The sequence below is a fragment of the Cervus elaphus genome, chromosome 5, assembly GCF_910594005.1.
Source record: "Cervus elaphus chromosome 5, mCerEla1.1, whole genome shotgun sequence".
Taxonomy (NCBI): Eukaryota; Metazoa; Chordata; class Mammalia; order Artiodactyla; family Cervidae; genus Cervus; species Cervus elaphus.
This window is the reverse complement of record NC_057819.1, coordinates 16,779,835-16,794,651: the sequence shown is the minus strand read 5'-3', so window position 1 is coordinate 16,794,651 and position 14,817 is coordinate 16,779,835. Positions and strand designations below refer to the sequence as shown.

Here is a 14,817-nt window from a genome sequence, read left to right as displayed (position 1 = left end):
CTGGTCATGCTCTCTGGGGTGGTCCCAGCCCCAGGCTGCCTCTTCATTCAAGGATTCTCTTATCTGAACTGGACCCTGGTGCTGAACACCCATTTCACTCAATTTGGGAGACAGACAGAGCTGGGTTCAGAGCCCAGCCCTGGCACTGTCCACTCCTGGGCTGTGGAGAAGCGCCTCTGCTCTGGAGTGTCAGTCTCCTCATCTGTAATCAGGCAACTCCTGATGCCATTTGACCCTTTCTAGGTTGGGAGGTGACTGACTTCCTTAAGTGGCTGCTCCCTCCAGTGACTGCCTGGCTGGGGTCCCTAGATGGGGTGAAGCACTCTGCTCATCCCCGTCCCCCCATACCTTCTGCTGGGTCCTCCCCCAGGGACCCAGGCCTCCAGCGCCATGTCCAGCATCTTCTCTCATAGCCTGCCCTGCTCTGCTCCTTCCTTACGTTTGAGACCCTGACCTGACTGCTTTATCTGTGGGATTCCAGAGACTGAGACTATTTTTCTTATCCCTGTGATGTGTGGCAAATCCTCCCCTTCCTGCCCTGTGACATGTTGGACTTCTTCAGGGAGGCCAGCCATTTCTCAGACCCCTCCCCACAGGAAAGGGCCCAGCCTTTGCTGCTTTACCCAGAGGCTCATGGGACTGGACCCATAGGTCTCAGGCCTGGCAGATGATGGAGCAAACCCTTATCCCATCTTACTAGGGCGTAGAGCCCCGGTAATAATACCCAGAAGGCATTGCATTTGGATTCCAACCAGCTGCCCCTACCTCTGCTGATGAATTCTTTGGGGGAGAAAGTGGGCTTTGACCCTCCTCCTATAGATGGCTCTCTTCTAGAGCTGACAGTGTGACTCAGGGGGAGGCAGGAGGTGAAGGAAGTAGTGTTATTAGCTGTGATTAAAAAAATAAACAAACAACAAAGGACCCTTCTGCCTGTCTCAGTCAATCCTTTTCTTGACCCTCCTTGAATTTCAGCCATACTGGTCTTTGCTCAGTGCCTCTAAACTTCCTCCTGCCTCAAACCCTGTGCACATCTGTTCCCTCTGTTTGGAACGCTATTCCTTCTATTCCCTCCACAGCACGGATCCTAGGTTCTATGGGAAGGCACAGGAATCACCAGGAGAAACTGCTCAGAATGAATGCAGATTTCAGATCCTACTGTTCCCAGCCATAGGCTAGCTAATTCTTCTTTTTCCCTTCAGGTCCTAGCTTAAATGTCAGACTCAGCCTTGGTTAGAATCCTGGTGCTCAACATTCACCTAATCCTCCATAATTCTCCTTCAGAATGCTATCTATGGTCATGATGACATAGCTATCTCTATGGAATTATTTGATAAATGCATGACTCTCCCATTAGAAAAGCAGCTCTTAACCATTGGCAGGATTCAAGGAGTCCAAGAATGCAGATGGAAAAAAAACAAAACAAAAAAACCCAACGGGTTGCATCTTTAGCCTTTCACAGAAATGGAAATCACAGGTTTTTACACATCACATTAAAATTATGGGAGATATTTTAAAAAATCATTTACATTTGACACTAATCCAAAATTATAGTAGTTATCAGAACTGCTGCTATGTCTTGTTGTATAAGGCACTGCTGACAAAGCTCACAGATGACTATATATCCCATATCTGGTTGTAACATTATAATCAATATTACTATAGATTTCCTTGTAAACTTCTGTAGTTTATAGTCTACATTTGGAAGCATTTTGCTGAAAGGCATCCATAAGCTTTCTTGGATGGTCAAAGAGTCTCTGACACAGACACAGAAGGAGTTATGACGCCAGACTAGATAGTGGGCTTTACCCACAGGGCAGACTGCATCTGTCTTGTTTGCTGCTGAATCTCAAAAGAGCTGAGCACAGCTCCTGGGACAAAGTGGGGACTGAGAAGTATTCTCTAGATGAACAAATGAATTGGCGGCAGACCTGCCCCGGTCCCATTTACAAGTCACCTGAGTAAACAGGGAGGGGGTAGTTCCAAAACACACCATCCCCCCTTCATCCCTCCACTACCAGAGAAGACTAACTTTATGGCACACGATTGCTGGGAAGGAATGGCTGGATACTCACCACCAAGCCCTGGGAGTCAAGTAACTTATTTCCAGTGAAGAAGGAAGAAGATCCCCCTCCTTGCCCCCCTTCCCACAGTCTGGTGAGGGTGTCTGCAATGTCCCCCATAACTGTGTGTTGCCTCCTGACTTACCCGCGAGGGCCCCAGGCCTTCCTACCTTGATTTGTGGGTGGTCTGCATGTCCTTATAGGCAGAATCGCTCTTGTTTTGTCTGAGCACTGACAAGATGCTGCAAAACAAGATGAGTCACTTAACAAGGTTCTGAACATATGATGCTCTGAGGCAGTGAACATCCATGGGAGAACGGAGGGTGCTCATCCACAGCGGGGATCCTAGGTTCTATAGGAGTGCATATAGGTCACCTGGAGGAGTGGCTCAGAACGCAAGTGTGGACTCCTGAGTCACATTCCTAGAGATCTGGAAACATAGGCCTGGAGTGGGACCCCAAAGCTGTGTTTAAAACCACACACACACACGCGCGCGCAGTCTTCTGACTCAGGTTCACAGAGAACATACTTTGAAAACCTTAGAATTTCCTGACACACCACGAAACAATGCCTGCTCAAAGTACTTGTTAAAAAATATGGTTTCCTCTAGGGATTTTGCTTCAGTGTGTCTGGGATGAAGACCAGAAATCGGTAGTTTTCTCAAGCGCCCCAGCTGATTCTGATCTTCAGGGATGTTTGGGAAAGACTGCTAGAGGATTTTAAGAAAAGGTCATCTTCCTAGACAATGTTATGATCTGAATGTTTATGGTTTACTACTACTACCCCCCTATCCACCCGCCAAATTCATATGTTGAATCCTAACCTTTTAGAGGATGCTGTTAGGAGGTGGTGGCCTTTGGGAGGTGATTAGATCATGATGGGGGAGCCCTAATGATTGAAATTGATGCCCTTGTAAAACAGACCCTGGAGAACTAGCTTGTTCTTTCTACCACGTGAGGACACAGTGAGGAGGCAGCTATCTATGAGGAAGAGAGTCCCTGCTGGACACTGAATCTGCTGGCATCTGGATCCAGGACTTTCCAGCCTCCAGAACTGTGCGAGATAAATGTTGTTCACAAGCCACTGTTTACGGTGTTCTTTGTTATATCAGCCTGAACACATGAAGACATGGGACCAGAGGGCAGTCTGGCCCTTGAGGCTAGGGGCTGGAAAGGCAGGCTTTCAGGGGTTTCTAAAAAGCCCAGAATTCTATGTCAGTCTTGATGGGAGCAGATTTGGTGTCTAAAGTGAAATAGGAATCTACATTTTTAAAGTGAGGCAGGCAAAAGAAAACCTGCAGCTTTCCCTAACTGGCTCTGTGCATCTCTGCAGAGAAGACTCCAATATTTGCTGTCTTTGTGACAGATTAGGGAGACTTTTCTCCTAGAGGAACGGAAGCAGATGGGAAACTTCAACAGGTTCTTGCACTGTAACCATGGTTATTTTATCATTAAAGTGAATGCAGAGGCCAGGTGAGGAGTTTTGCGAGAACCAGGTTCTTGTGTGGTTTAGTCTTTGAGCGCCTGAAGCGAGTCATCCTTCTCCATCTATGAGATGGGACAAAGGAATAGGGTACTGGTTAATCAATCTGTCTCAGCAAAGTGCTGCAAAGTTTCCATAGGACACTGCACATGAAATAAAAGTAACCATCACCTCCACTGTCACCAATTTTTACATGCTTACAATATGCCAGGCACAGGCTAATATGTTAAATGCATTATCTCACTAAATGCTTAATGTGACTTGGTGACGTAGACATTATTTCCGTAATAATAAAAACACTTTACCAGGAAATTATCATTTAATTCTCATTGCAGCCCTTTGGGATAAGTTATTAATGAGCCTCATTTAACAGAATTGGAATCAGGTTCAGAGAGGTGAAGCAACTTGCTCAACAGCACAGAGCCATTAACTCACGGAAATGCAGCTCAACCCTGAGCTGCTTGGTACCACTGCCAATGCTTGGGTGATACACAATCTCATTCTACAGATGTGAAAACTGAGGTTTAGAGAAAGGCTGAGGGACTTGTTCAAAGGCACTAGGTCTTGAACCCAAGTCAGTCTGATTCCAAAGCCAGTGTTCATGACGTGAGTGCTCACACAGGAAGGAGCTTCTTGGAGCTGATGCTTCATCACTGTCATCTGTCTTTAATGCTGGTAAGTCAGGCAAACAGGCTGGGGCCGTAAGGGCCAACACTGTCGCCGCGTGCCTTCAGAGCCACCCTCCGGGGCCCTGAAGCAAGCTGAAGCAGAAGCAGCTGCCAATTCATCATGAACAAGCAGAGGCGGGTGTGATGCATGTGAGCGTGCCTGGTGAACTGTAATTATGGTAATAACAATAACCAATAAGTCATAGCCGGCATCCTAGTAGGCTGAAGGCAATGATGAACCTCTCTCGTGCCTCATTTATTCTCTGGAAGTAATTTCCTTACTCAGAGGGATCCACGCTTGGGAAGGGAGCTTCAGTTCTAGCCTGCATGCTCTCCGAGGCTTTTAGAGGCTTAGACGTCCAGTGCCCGGGCTTTCCGCCCGAAGGAGGACACCTCGGGTTCAAGTCCTGACTCTCTGAGCCAATTACATTGGTTGCCTGTCAGCTCAAAACTTCAAAGGGATTCTTTTTTCTCCTTGGATAGAAATCAGAATCCTAGAGGTGGCTTCCAAGGTCCCGGCAGACTTATATCTCTCCCCATCCCATTCTGGCAGCATTTTGGTCCATTCTGAGCATGTTTGCACATGCATGCCTATAATATTCACTCCCCTTGCCTGCTCTCCCTGCTTCTCTCATAACTTTGGTTAGCTAGCTCTTCTTCATGCTTCATCCAAAATCTCAGCTTGAAGTTTCCTCCTTGGAGGGAGCTTCTCTGATCCCCATCCCAGATGAGATTAGATGCTCCTACGACTTCCTCTCACAGGTCTGAGATTTCTTTCATAACCCTTCCTGCAATAATGAGTACGGGTGGTCCATCCATATTCATAAATACTCACTAAGAGAATGAACGAATAACCTTTGGGTTCCTGGGAAGAAGGGCAGCGGAGTCATTAAAGGAAGAGTTTTGGGGATAAGAAAGTTGCAGCTTTGAGTTGTTGCCTTGCCATTTGTTAGCTGGGTGACCTGAAACAAGTTCCTTACCCTCTCTGAACCTCATTTCCTTATTTGTAAAATACAGACAACAGTACCTACCTTGTGGGGTTGTTGGAAGGACTCAGGGAGGTGATATATGTGAACAAAGTACACGATTCAGCACTTGTCACAGAGAAAATGCTCAACCATGGGGCACTGCTGGCCTGCACGATATCACTCTGATGCTGACATCCTTTATTTGACTAGGTATCAAGAAATATACCTGGGTGCCTGTCTTTGCATCTCATTTTCCATGGTGATTGCTCTCCGGGCATCTTCCCGAACCATCTCTAGGAGCTTCTGCAGATCTGATGGGAACACAAGAAGTCACTGTCTGCAGGGTGCCTGTGAGACAGGACTGAGCAGGTCAGGGCCCAGCCCCCAGCCTGATGTCACCTTTGCTTTGGAGCACTGGCCCCTGATAGCTCAGCTGGTAAAGAATCTGCCTGCAATGCAGGAGACCCTGGTTTGATTCCTGGGTCAAGAAGATCCACTGGAGAAGGGATAGGCTACCCACTCCAGTATTCTTGGGCTTCCATTGTGGCTCAGCTGGTAAAGAATCTGCCTGCAATGGGGGGATCTGTGTTCGATCCCTGGGTTGGGAAGATCCCCTGGAGAGTGGAAAGGCTACCCACTCCAGTATTCTGGCCTGGAGAATTCCATGGACTGTATAGTCCATGGGGTTGCAAAGAGTCGGACACAACTGAGTGACTTTCACTTCACTTAACTTTGGAGCACTGTGGGGCTGGAGAAGGATAAGACCAGGGTCTAGAAGTCTGACAGGTTGTGAATATGACTCCTCTGCCTCCTACCAGTGACCAGCCATCTCCTTTGGAATGCCATCTAGATTCCTCCCTGTGGCCTGTGAGGCCTTGTGGGTCTTGGCTGCTCTTTGTCCCTCCTGTCTCATGCCACATCCTCTTCCCCCTGGAATTCTACTGTCAGCCTGAGAGCACTGCTTCTACTTCCAAGAAGAAATCAAGAAGTCACCTTGTGGGGGAAAACTTTCTTTTACCCCATAGGCCTGAGGTTCCAAAATGGTGCCCCATAGGCTGACTGGATTGGATTGGACTGGGATGCCCAAACTTGTTAAAACTGGCAGTTTTCCCATAAAAACAGCCAGGCCTCCAGCTTCCCTGTAAAGACTCTGAGGTGGGGCTCATCACTGTTGTGTGCTGATGGGGCCTTCAGACTTTCAGGGCATTCTCCAGCTCACCATCGCTCCCCCTCCTCGTCATCACACTAGTTGACTTGTATTTCCATACTTCGTATTGTTGCTTTTTATACGATGTAGAGATATTTCTCTGTGTCTGACTATTGAGCGTTGACTTGAGTTCTCTCAAAAGATAATGTTCAAGTCCTAATCCTCAGTACCTCAGAATATAAGTTATTCATGTTTTTATTTGGAAATATGGTGGCTGCAGGTATAGTAATGATGAGGATACACTGGAGTGGCATGTGTGCGTGCTGTCTCTTTAGTCAAGTCCGACTCTTTGCAACCCCATGGGTTGGAGCTAGCCAGGTTCCTGTGTCCATGGGATTCTTCAGGCAAGAATACTGGAGTGGGTTGCCATGCTCTCCTCCAAGGGATCTTCCTGACCCAGAGATCAAACCCATGTCTCTTACGTCTCCTGCATGGGCAGGCGGGTTCTTCACCACTAGCACCACCTGGGAAGCTCCACATTGGAGGAGAGTGGGCCCTTAATCCAATGTGATTGGTGTCTTTGTAGTAAGTGGAGAAGGTGGCCATGTGAGGACAGCGGCAGACTGGACTGTTGCTGCATCTACAAACCAAACTGTCAAGGATGCCAACAACTGCTAAAAGCTAAAAACGGCAGGGAAGGGTTCTTCCACATGGATTTCAGAGGAAACAAAGCCCTGCTGACCCCTTGGAGTCTAACCTCCAGAATTGTGAAACAATAAATTAGTGCTGCTTTAACCCAGGACACGGTGCTTTGTTAAGGCAGCTCCAGGAATCTAGTACATGGACACTCTTAAAAGCTGGAAAATAACATATATCTGGAGTAGGCTACATGCTTCAGGGTGAGTAGGAGAGTAGAAGCTCTAAGTGCTTTATACGGATACAGATGGGTAAGTAGCTGGCACTGTGCTTGTCATCCAGGCACTGTCAATATTTGCAGAATAAATAAGTAAACGACTAAGGAGAAAAAAACAGGAAGGGTTTGGAAAGCTCTGAGCTAGATTTGGAATATTGATGAAGGAAGACAATGCCAATGTAGACACTTTTCTTCAGTAGGTGTCTGGAGTTGCCTCAGGGTTAAGGCTCAAAAGCCATACCTGGATGGGTGAAGCCAGCGCTTCCCAGGACCGTTCATGTCCAGCCTGGTTTGTGAACGCAGTCACTGCATGCTAGAAAGAGGGTGTTCCCCTCAGCAACCTCCCCTCAGCCATCCAGGCTGTGATAATCATCAACATTTAGCCATTTTCTACTCCACCTTCCTCATTCTCAAGCAGTTCACCTTCCTAGTAACCTGTGGGCAGGGTTCCATTTGACCTGAATCTGATCTTCATTTTTGTCTTGTCATGCCCACCTCCCCTCCTGCTGTGCATCCCAGCATCCTTGTGGTGTGTCTGGAAGCCTGTTAGTGAGGGAGCTCTGGCTTTCTTCCCTTCTCTTCCCCCCCATTTCTGCCCCTGAAAGTGAAGTGAAGTTGCTCAGTCGTGTCCGACTCTTTGCGATCCCGTGGACTGTAGCCTACCAGGCTCCTCCCTCCATGGGATTCTCCAGGCAAGAATACTGGAGTGGGTTGCCATTTCCCTCTCCAGGGGATCTTCCCGACCCAGGGATCGAACCTTGGACTCCTGCATTGCAGGCAGACGCTTTAACCTCTGAGCCACCAGGGAAGCCCCTACTTCTAAACAAATCAGCCTAGTGGGTGGATCCCAGAGAATGACCCCAGGGACCTGGTACACTGGGCAGCTCTCCCAAAGAATCCCCTCTATGGCTCCATATGCCACTTAAGGAACCGAAGTTTTGTTTTGTTTTTTTCCTGCTAGCCAGTAATGCCTCTGGGCAGGAATGGTGCCCGCCAACATCGAGGTCCATCCATCCCGTAGCTGAGGCTGGATGTGTATGAACTGGAACAAAGCCTTGGGGCTGTGAGGTCTGCATTTAACCACAGAAGCTACCTGAAAGGACAGACTTGTTTGCAGAAGGTACAGACGCCACGAGATAGAGTTTCCCTGAGGAAGACAGCCCTGTGATGGATGCCCACACTTGGAGGAACCTGTCTAGTTCTTAGTCCCCAGGGCTATGGACACGCCATTACCCAGTGCTCAGAGACAACAGCATCCTCTGGTTCTGGATGACAAGCCACACCCCTAAAGAAAAAATTCTAACTCCCTCCTCCATCGCCCATCCCCAGCCAGCCTAAGAACCTTACTTGAGAGCAACTATAACCTCTCTTTGGGGGAAAAGAGAGGGAGTCCTTTTGTTGTATGGGGTTGGTTGAAGGGGTTGGGGGAACAGTAGAAGCCACAGGACCCTTCTTTTTGAGTTACTACTTAAGTGAGTTTTTCCTCTAACAATTCCAAGACCAGCAGCTTCAAGACTGGCAAGAGAAATGGCCCGGGCTTTAGTTTCTCTGGAATCCCCTGATCACTGACTTGGGAGGAGACCAGTCCACACAGAGGCCATGGCCTGCTGTCCCCAGTGATTTGTGTCTACAAAGACTTCATTATGCAGCCAGCCCTGGAAATTAAACCTTGGTCAGATGGTGTGTCTCTAAGAATAGGATTCATGAATTCAGAATCAATTTGAGGAGGTTTTAGAAGGCAATGAAAGTCTGGGAAATTAATCTACTTTTGTGAAGGCTCTGACAAATGCAGTCGAGGTTAAGGGATGAATAGAGAAAGGTGAGGAGCTGGAGGGAGAAGAACTCTCTCTCTGGACGTTGGTCTCTGGCGGGAATGCATCTCCCAGCCATTGCTGTGCACCAAGATTGAAGGTAAGACATTGTTCCATGCCTGAAGGGAGCTCACACTCCTTTCCCCGTTCTTCCTTAGTAACACAAATATATGTATGCATATGTACTCTGTGTATGTGTGTGGGAAGGGGGTGGGCATGGGCGGAAGCATATATTACCCCAATTTCCCAACACCCTTTGCAACTAAAGGACTAAATGCTGTGACTAAGTCCTGTGGCTAAATTCTGAGCCATGAGATTTTAGGAGAAATGTATGAAGCTTCTGAGAAGGCTGCTTAAACTCGATTGGAAGTGAGCACTTTTCTACTTCACCTACTTCCTTCTGCTTCCGTCCAAGGATGTGACTCTGATGACTGGCATTCCAGCAGCCATTTTGGACCATGAAGTGATCCATGGTGAAGAAGAAAGACAGAAGGAAGTAGGATCCCTAATGATATTTTGGAACCATCCTATCTCTAATCTGGGCTTCCCTTGCGGCTCAGCTAGTAACGAATCTGCCTGCAGTAGAGGAGACCTGGGTTTAATCCCTGGTCTGAGAAGATCCCCTGGAAAAGGGAATGGCTACCCACTCCAGCATTCTGGCCTGGAGAATTCCATGGACTGGATAGTCCATGGGTTGCAGAGAGTCACACACAACTGAGCAACTTGGACTACCTCTAACCTGCAAAAAAAAAAGAAAAAGATAATAAATTTTTATCTTTTTTAAACTAGTATTTTTCAGGTCTCCATACCGAGCCAAAAGAAGTTCCTACCTGAAACAGGGAGATGTCATTGTATTAAATGAAAATTAAGTACCTAATGGGACTTCCCAGGTGGCTCAGTGGTAAAGAATCCACCTGCCAGTGCAGAAGACGCAGGAGTTGGGGGTTCAATCCCCAGGTTGGGAAGGTGTCTTGAAGAAGAGAATGGCTACCCACTCCAGTATTCTTGCCTGGAGAATCCCATGGACAGAGGAGCCTGGCGGGCACAGTGCCTGGGGTTGTATAGAGTCAGATACCACTGAGCATGCATGCACTTAACAACTTAACACAAGCAAGTAAAAATATGAACAGTTGAGAGGAAAGTCAGGGAAAACTTTGCAGTGAAGAGCTGCCTTAAGAAGGGCAGCTCCAGTTGAATATTCTCATACAGGTTGCTGGGCTTCTGTTGCCACAAAGAGTAACATTTTTTAAAGCCAGGATTTCCATGTCGAAACTCTCAAGCTTAGAAAGTCACTCCTACTTTTTTTTTTTTAAACAAAGCCTTCTGTGCTAAATAACACATGGATGGCAGGAACTAGCCTATGTGCCCTAGCTTTCTATCTCTAAACTAAGACAAAAGATAGGAGTAAAGAGGGCAGGGTCCAAAAGAGTTTGGGGAGTGCCACTGGCTGCAGTAGGCAACTGGTTAGATTCAGAGGAGGGAGGCCACTGGGAAAGTGTCAGAGGTGTCTTAGAAGGGGGCTCACAGTGTGATAGAACTTCCTGTATCAAATATCCAGAAAAGACACTTTCCCAGAGACAGGAAGTAAGTTTGTGGTGGGAAAGGAGAAGGGCTGTCAATGGACATGAGCTTTCCTTTGGAGTTGATTGACATGTTCTACAATTAGATGGTGGTGATGGTTACACAACTCTATAAATTTACAAAGAATCATTGAATTTAAGTGAATCATTCACTTAAAACAAGTGAATTTTATGGTATGCAAGTTATATCTCAATAAAGCCGTTTAAAAAAGCAGGTACTAAATTCCAAAAATATAGTATGAAAACATAAATAACCTTATCAATATTTTTTATATGATTACATGTTAAAATGACAATATTTTATAAATTGGGCTAAGTAAAATACAGTATTAAAATTTTTAAAAAGAGCAATTGATGACCATGGGCTGTCTCCCAAGTAGAAATGGTTCAGAGTAACCCAGGTTAGAGTTTATTTCTGATTTCCACTGGGGGAAAGCAAAGGGGTCTTTGGAAATTGATCAGGGCTAGGGGACCTGTGTGTCTTCTTTAACTGAGTGGAGGTAAAGGTGAAGCATGAGGGGCTCTTGATGTCTGGCTTCAAGGCAGAGTCAGCGCAGACTGGTCAGATCTAAGGCAGGACTTACTGATATGGAGAGGCTCTTCTTCAGGCTTGGTCGAAGATGATTCATTGTCCTCGATGTCCTTGCTGCCTGTCGCCTGGGTGATCACACTTGGGGGTTCATCCGAGCCCGGGTTCACGGAGACCATGCTGCTCTGGGGGGATGACCCTCCACTTGTCCGAGACAGACTGAGGGTGGAGCCTCGCCGGCTTGGTTTGCGGGTGGTGGGGCGTGCTACAGGAATTTTGAATTTCTTGGTCTGAAGAAAAGAAATAAGAAAGGGGGATTTTAGAAAGAATGAAGGAAGTGGTGGGGGGGGTGGGCAGCGAGGGAAGGGAAGGAAGAAAAAAAGCAAAACTCTGGCTCTGAATGTGAATTCTTTTTGACTCTTTCCAAACACCATGAGATATATTTTGGGTCTGGGGAAACCTGTCACACACTGACGTCATTTATACGTGTGTATTACCAGAAGCAAGTTTGATGGTACTTACTCTATTCAGTAAGTGCCATGATTGCCCAGTAGCCACCACAGGAAGCTAAACATGTAATCCAATGATGCTGCCATGAACCAGAACACTTTTTGACTTTCCTTTTGTGACAACCATCAGAGTTGCTTTTTAAACAAGGGGAGGATGGGTCTAATTTCTTTTAGCTGCATCTTGTTTTTCACTCCCCCAGTTCTAGGTATCAACTTTGTGTTCACCAGATGACACCTGGGCCTCAAAGAATAAAGATTTATATTCGCTGGGGTTTTCTGAAGAATACGAAATGGGAGGTGGAGTTGGGGAGGCAGATTTGACTGATGAGGTGGCACTCTTGGGGAGAAGGGGAGGAGCCATGATGGAGGTGGGCAGGAAGACTGAGATGACAAGTCTTAGTAGGTAAAAGGCGGAAGGTAGGGAAAGTCCTGTGAGAGGAATGTGAATTTTTGAAAGGAGTCAGAGTGGGCAGGTTACCGGTATGCGTGTGTGTGTGTGTGTGTGTGTGTGTGTGTGTGTGTGTGTGTGTGTGTGTGTGTGTGTGTGTGTGTGTGTGTGTGTGCGCGCGCGTGCGCATTACTGGTTGTCACTTTAGAATGTACTTTGTGTGGTTATGTCCTCATTTAATTCATGATTCAAGTCGTAGGCTTCCTAATCTGTCCCAATTTACTCAGCTACTCTGGGTAAGAGCTCAATGCAGGTCTGGGCTACAAGTAAATAGAAACAATTTCGTTTGAGAACACTTGAAATGAAAGCCCTTGGAGGGCAGTCTGAGATCTTCTTTGGCTGAAACTCATAGTGTGAGATACCCCAGGGAAGAAGATAAGGAGAAGAGGCACACCTGAAGACCACACAATAATAAGCATCTAACAGGGTGGAGAGAATGGTTTTCACCAGGACTCATCTTAGGGAGTCCACAGTGTGTGAGCAGAAGTTATTTTTCGACTGGCTACTAAGAGAGTCAATTTCTAGGGAGGTTGATAAGTCTGGGGTCCCCGAGGAGGAGAATGGGGTCTGGGACTCTCAAAGCAGAGATAGGGGTCTGGAATTCTCAAGGAGGACGAAAGGACAAACATCTTTTCTTTTTCCTCTACATTTCCTAGTCTTAGTCACATAAAATGTTTTTTTTCTTTAAGCCCAGAACTGATGATTACACAACAAACAACTCAGTTTAAACTCTGTACTAAGGATTATATAACAACAATGTATCCTGCTTGAGGACAGTTTCTCCTTGCTGAAAACCTTTTGGCTAATCCTGTTATCTTAAAATATAAATTATGGGAGTGGGTCTAGTAAGATCTTTACAACCTTGAGACATTCTTTTAATTTAGTGTAATAACTAATTAAAAAAGTATATAACTTCCTCACTTAGACTAGCAAGGGGGGCACTCTCTGTCCTGTTTCTGATGTCTATGTCAGAAGCTTTCTCTGTCCCTTTTCACACTTTAATAAAACTCTGCTATACAAAATCTCTTGAGTGATCAAGCCTGGCCCCCGGTCCCGAAGCTAAATCTTCTTCACTGTTCACCGTAAGCTATCACTACTTCAGGGGCCCTGAGTGTAGGTGGAACCTCCCTGCTCTGGAATATGGAAGGGATTTCTCCATTACACAGGCAAGGAGAAGGTCGGGGAACAGAGATGGGAGAAGGCTGTGGGTCTTAAGATGTGATGTCTCCCTGTGAAAACCACCTCCCCCAACAAACCTTCAGTGAAATGCCACACAAGTGATGGAATGTTTCAGAATGTGACAGCCTGGGGACCTGGAGTTCAAACTGGGTTTAACCAGATCTCCAAGGGAGTATATGAAGTTACAAAATGACTGAGATAAAGAAAAAGCAAATGCCCAAAGCTGACATGCTCCCCCCTTTGATAAATTAGCAGCCTGATGCAGTGTCCCGTTAGTCACAGCATTGCAACTGGACAAGAGCTTGCCAGACCGTCCGAGGGCCCCTCTGCTCCCTGCCCCCCTAAGGAGAGAGAATATCAGAGCTCTGGGGTAACGCCTGTAGAAGTCAGCTCTTCCTGTCTCACCTGGCACAACATGAATTCTTGATTCTGGAAACCAGACTCTTTTACATCAATGTCATTTTTGAAGACTGGACAGATTGTGTCACCAGGGCAGCCTGGAGTCTTGCAATGAGCATTGGACCCACAGCCCGGGGACTTGCCTGGAGCAGGTCACTCCCCCACCTCCACTCCCTCATCTGTACAACAGAGAGGATGGGCTTGGATGATCACAGAAGAGATTTCCACACACAGAGTTCTGTGTACATCTTCCTTGCAACAGGATTTCATTCTGTGCTCCTAAAGTTGCCATTAATTAAAATTCAATTAACAGCCACAGCCAGGAAATCCAAAGTGAAGGGCTGACACTTCTGATTAATTGAGAGTGGCAGAAGAATAAAATGTGTGTGGGGGGATGTGTGATAGGCAGATTCGGCATCCTGCTTGCCCTTTATTGAACTGACTCTCCCTGAGTTGACTTAAATCCCCAAATGCTTCTTCTCTGTGTCTGGTATTTCACTCGAAGAGTGGTGTTAATTGGCTGCTGTCTCTCTACCCAGGAGGGGCTGCTTTTTGGCAAAACAAGGAAAAGGTTTCCTTATGCTTTCGTAAGCAGGGGTTTCAAACTGGCGGCCCATGGGGAGACATGTTTAACTGCTCAGAATTCTACAAACTGGGATATCTTCACATGAAGTACTGAGGTTACTGGTCTCTTGAAAATAAGCTCTGGATCCCATTTTCACATGGTGAAATGAGTAGAGTTAGGCAGAGGTTGTTTCCTTTAGCTGTGCAGGAGAATTCTTGTTTCCCATAGACCTCCCCACTCCCTACTACATTACCCAGCCTCATCTTTTCATTTAGGCAATTTCCCCAGTCCTTGAGGATCACTGCCCTGGCACTGGTGAGCTCTACACTTAAAGAAGAATATTGATTGCTGTGGAAGTTGCCTGGAGCCTCTCTTTCAAAGTCCTTATTCTGCAGGTGGAGAAACAGGCCGAGAGAGTGGAAAGGACTTCTCCAATGCCATGCAGTGAACTGGCTCACAGTGGCTAAACTGGGTCTCCTGACTCCTGATTCAGTGCTTCCCCACCCTCAGGACAGAGCACACTGCAGCCTAGAGTGTGACCCACAAACTTGCCCAGGAG

General features: G+C 46.7%; 1 protein-coding gene across 2 annotated transcripts in view; it reads right to left on the bottom strand.

The window, feature by feature from the left end:
- The window catches only part of CCDC60 (coiled-coil domain containing 60), a 171,718-nt gene that overhangs the window by 7,600 nt on the left and 149,301 nt on the right, over window positions 1–14,817 (bottom strand). For both annotated transcript variants that reach the window (XM_043901806.1, XM_043901807.1), the window contains exons 7-9: window positions 11,214–11,448; window positions 5,405–5,489; window positions 2,231–2,302 (exon numbers count right to left, since the gene is read on the bottom strand). In XM_043901806.1, coding sequence (XP_043757741.1) covers window positions 2,231–2,302; window positions 5,405–5,489; window positions 11,214–11,448 — 392 coding nt within the window. The remainder of the gene's footprint in view (window positions 1–2,230; window positions 2,303–5,404; window positions 5,490–11,213; window positions 11,449–14,817) is intronic.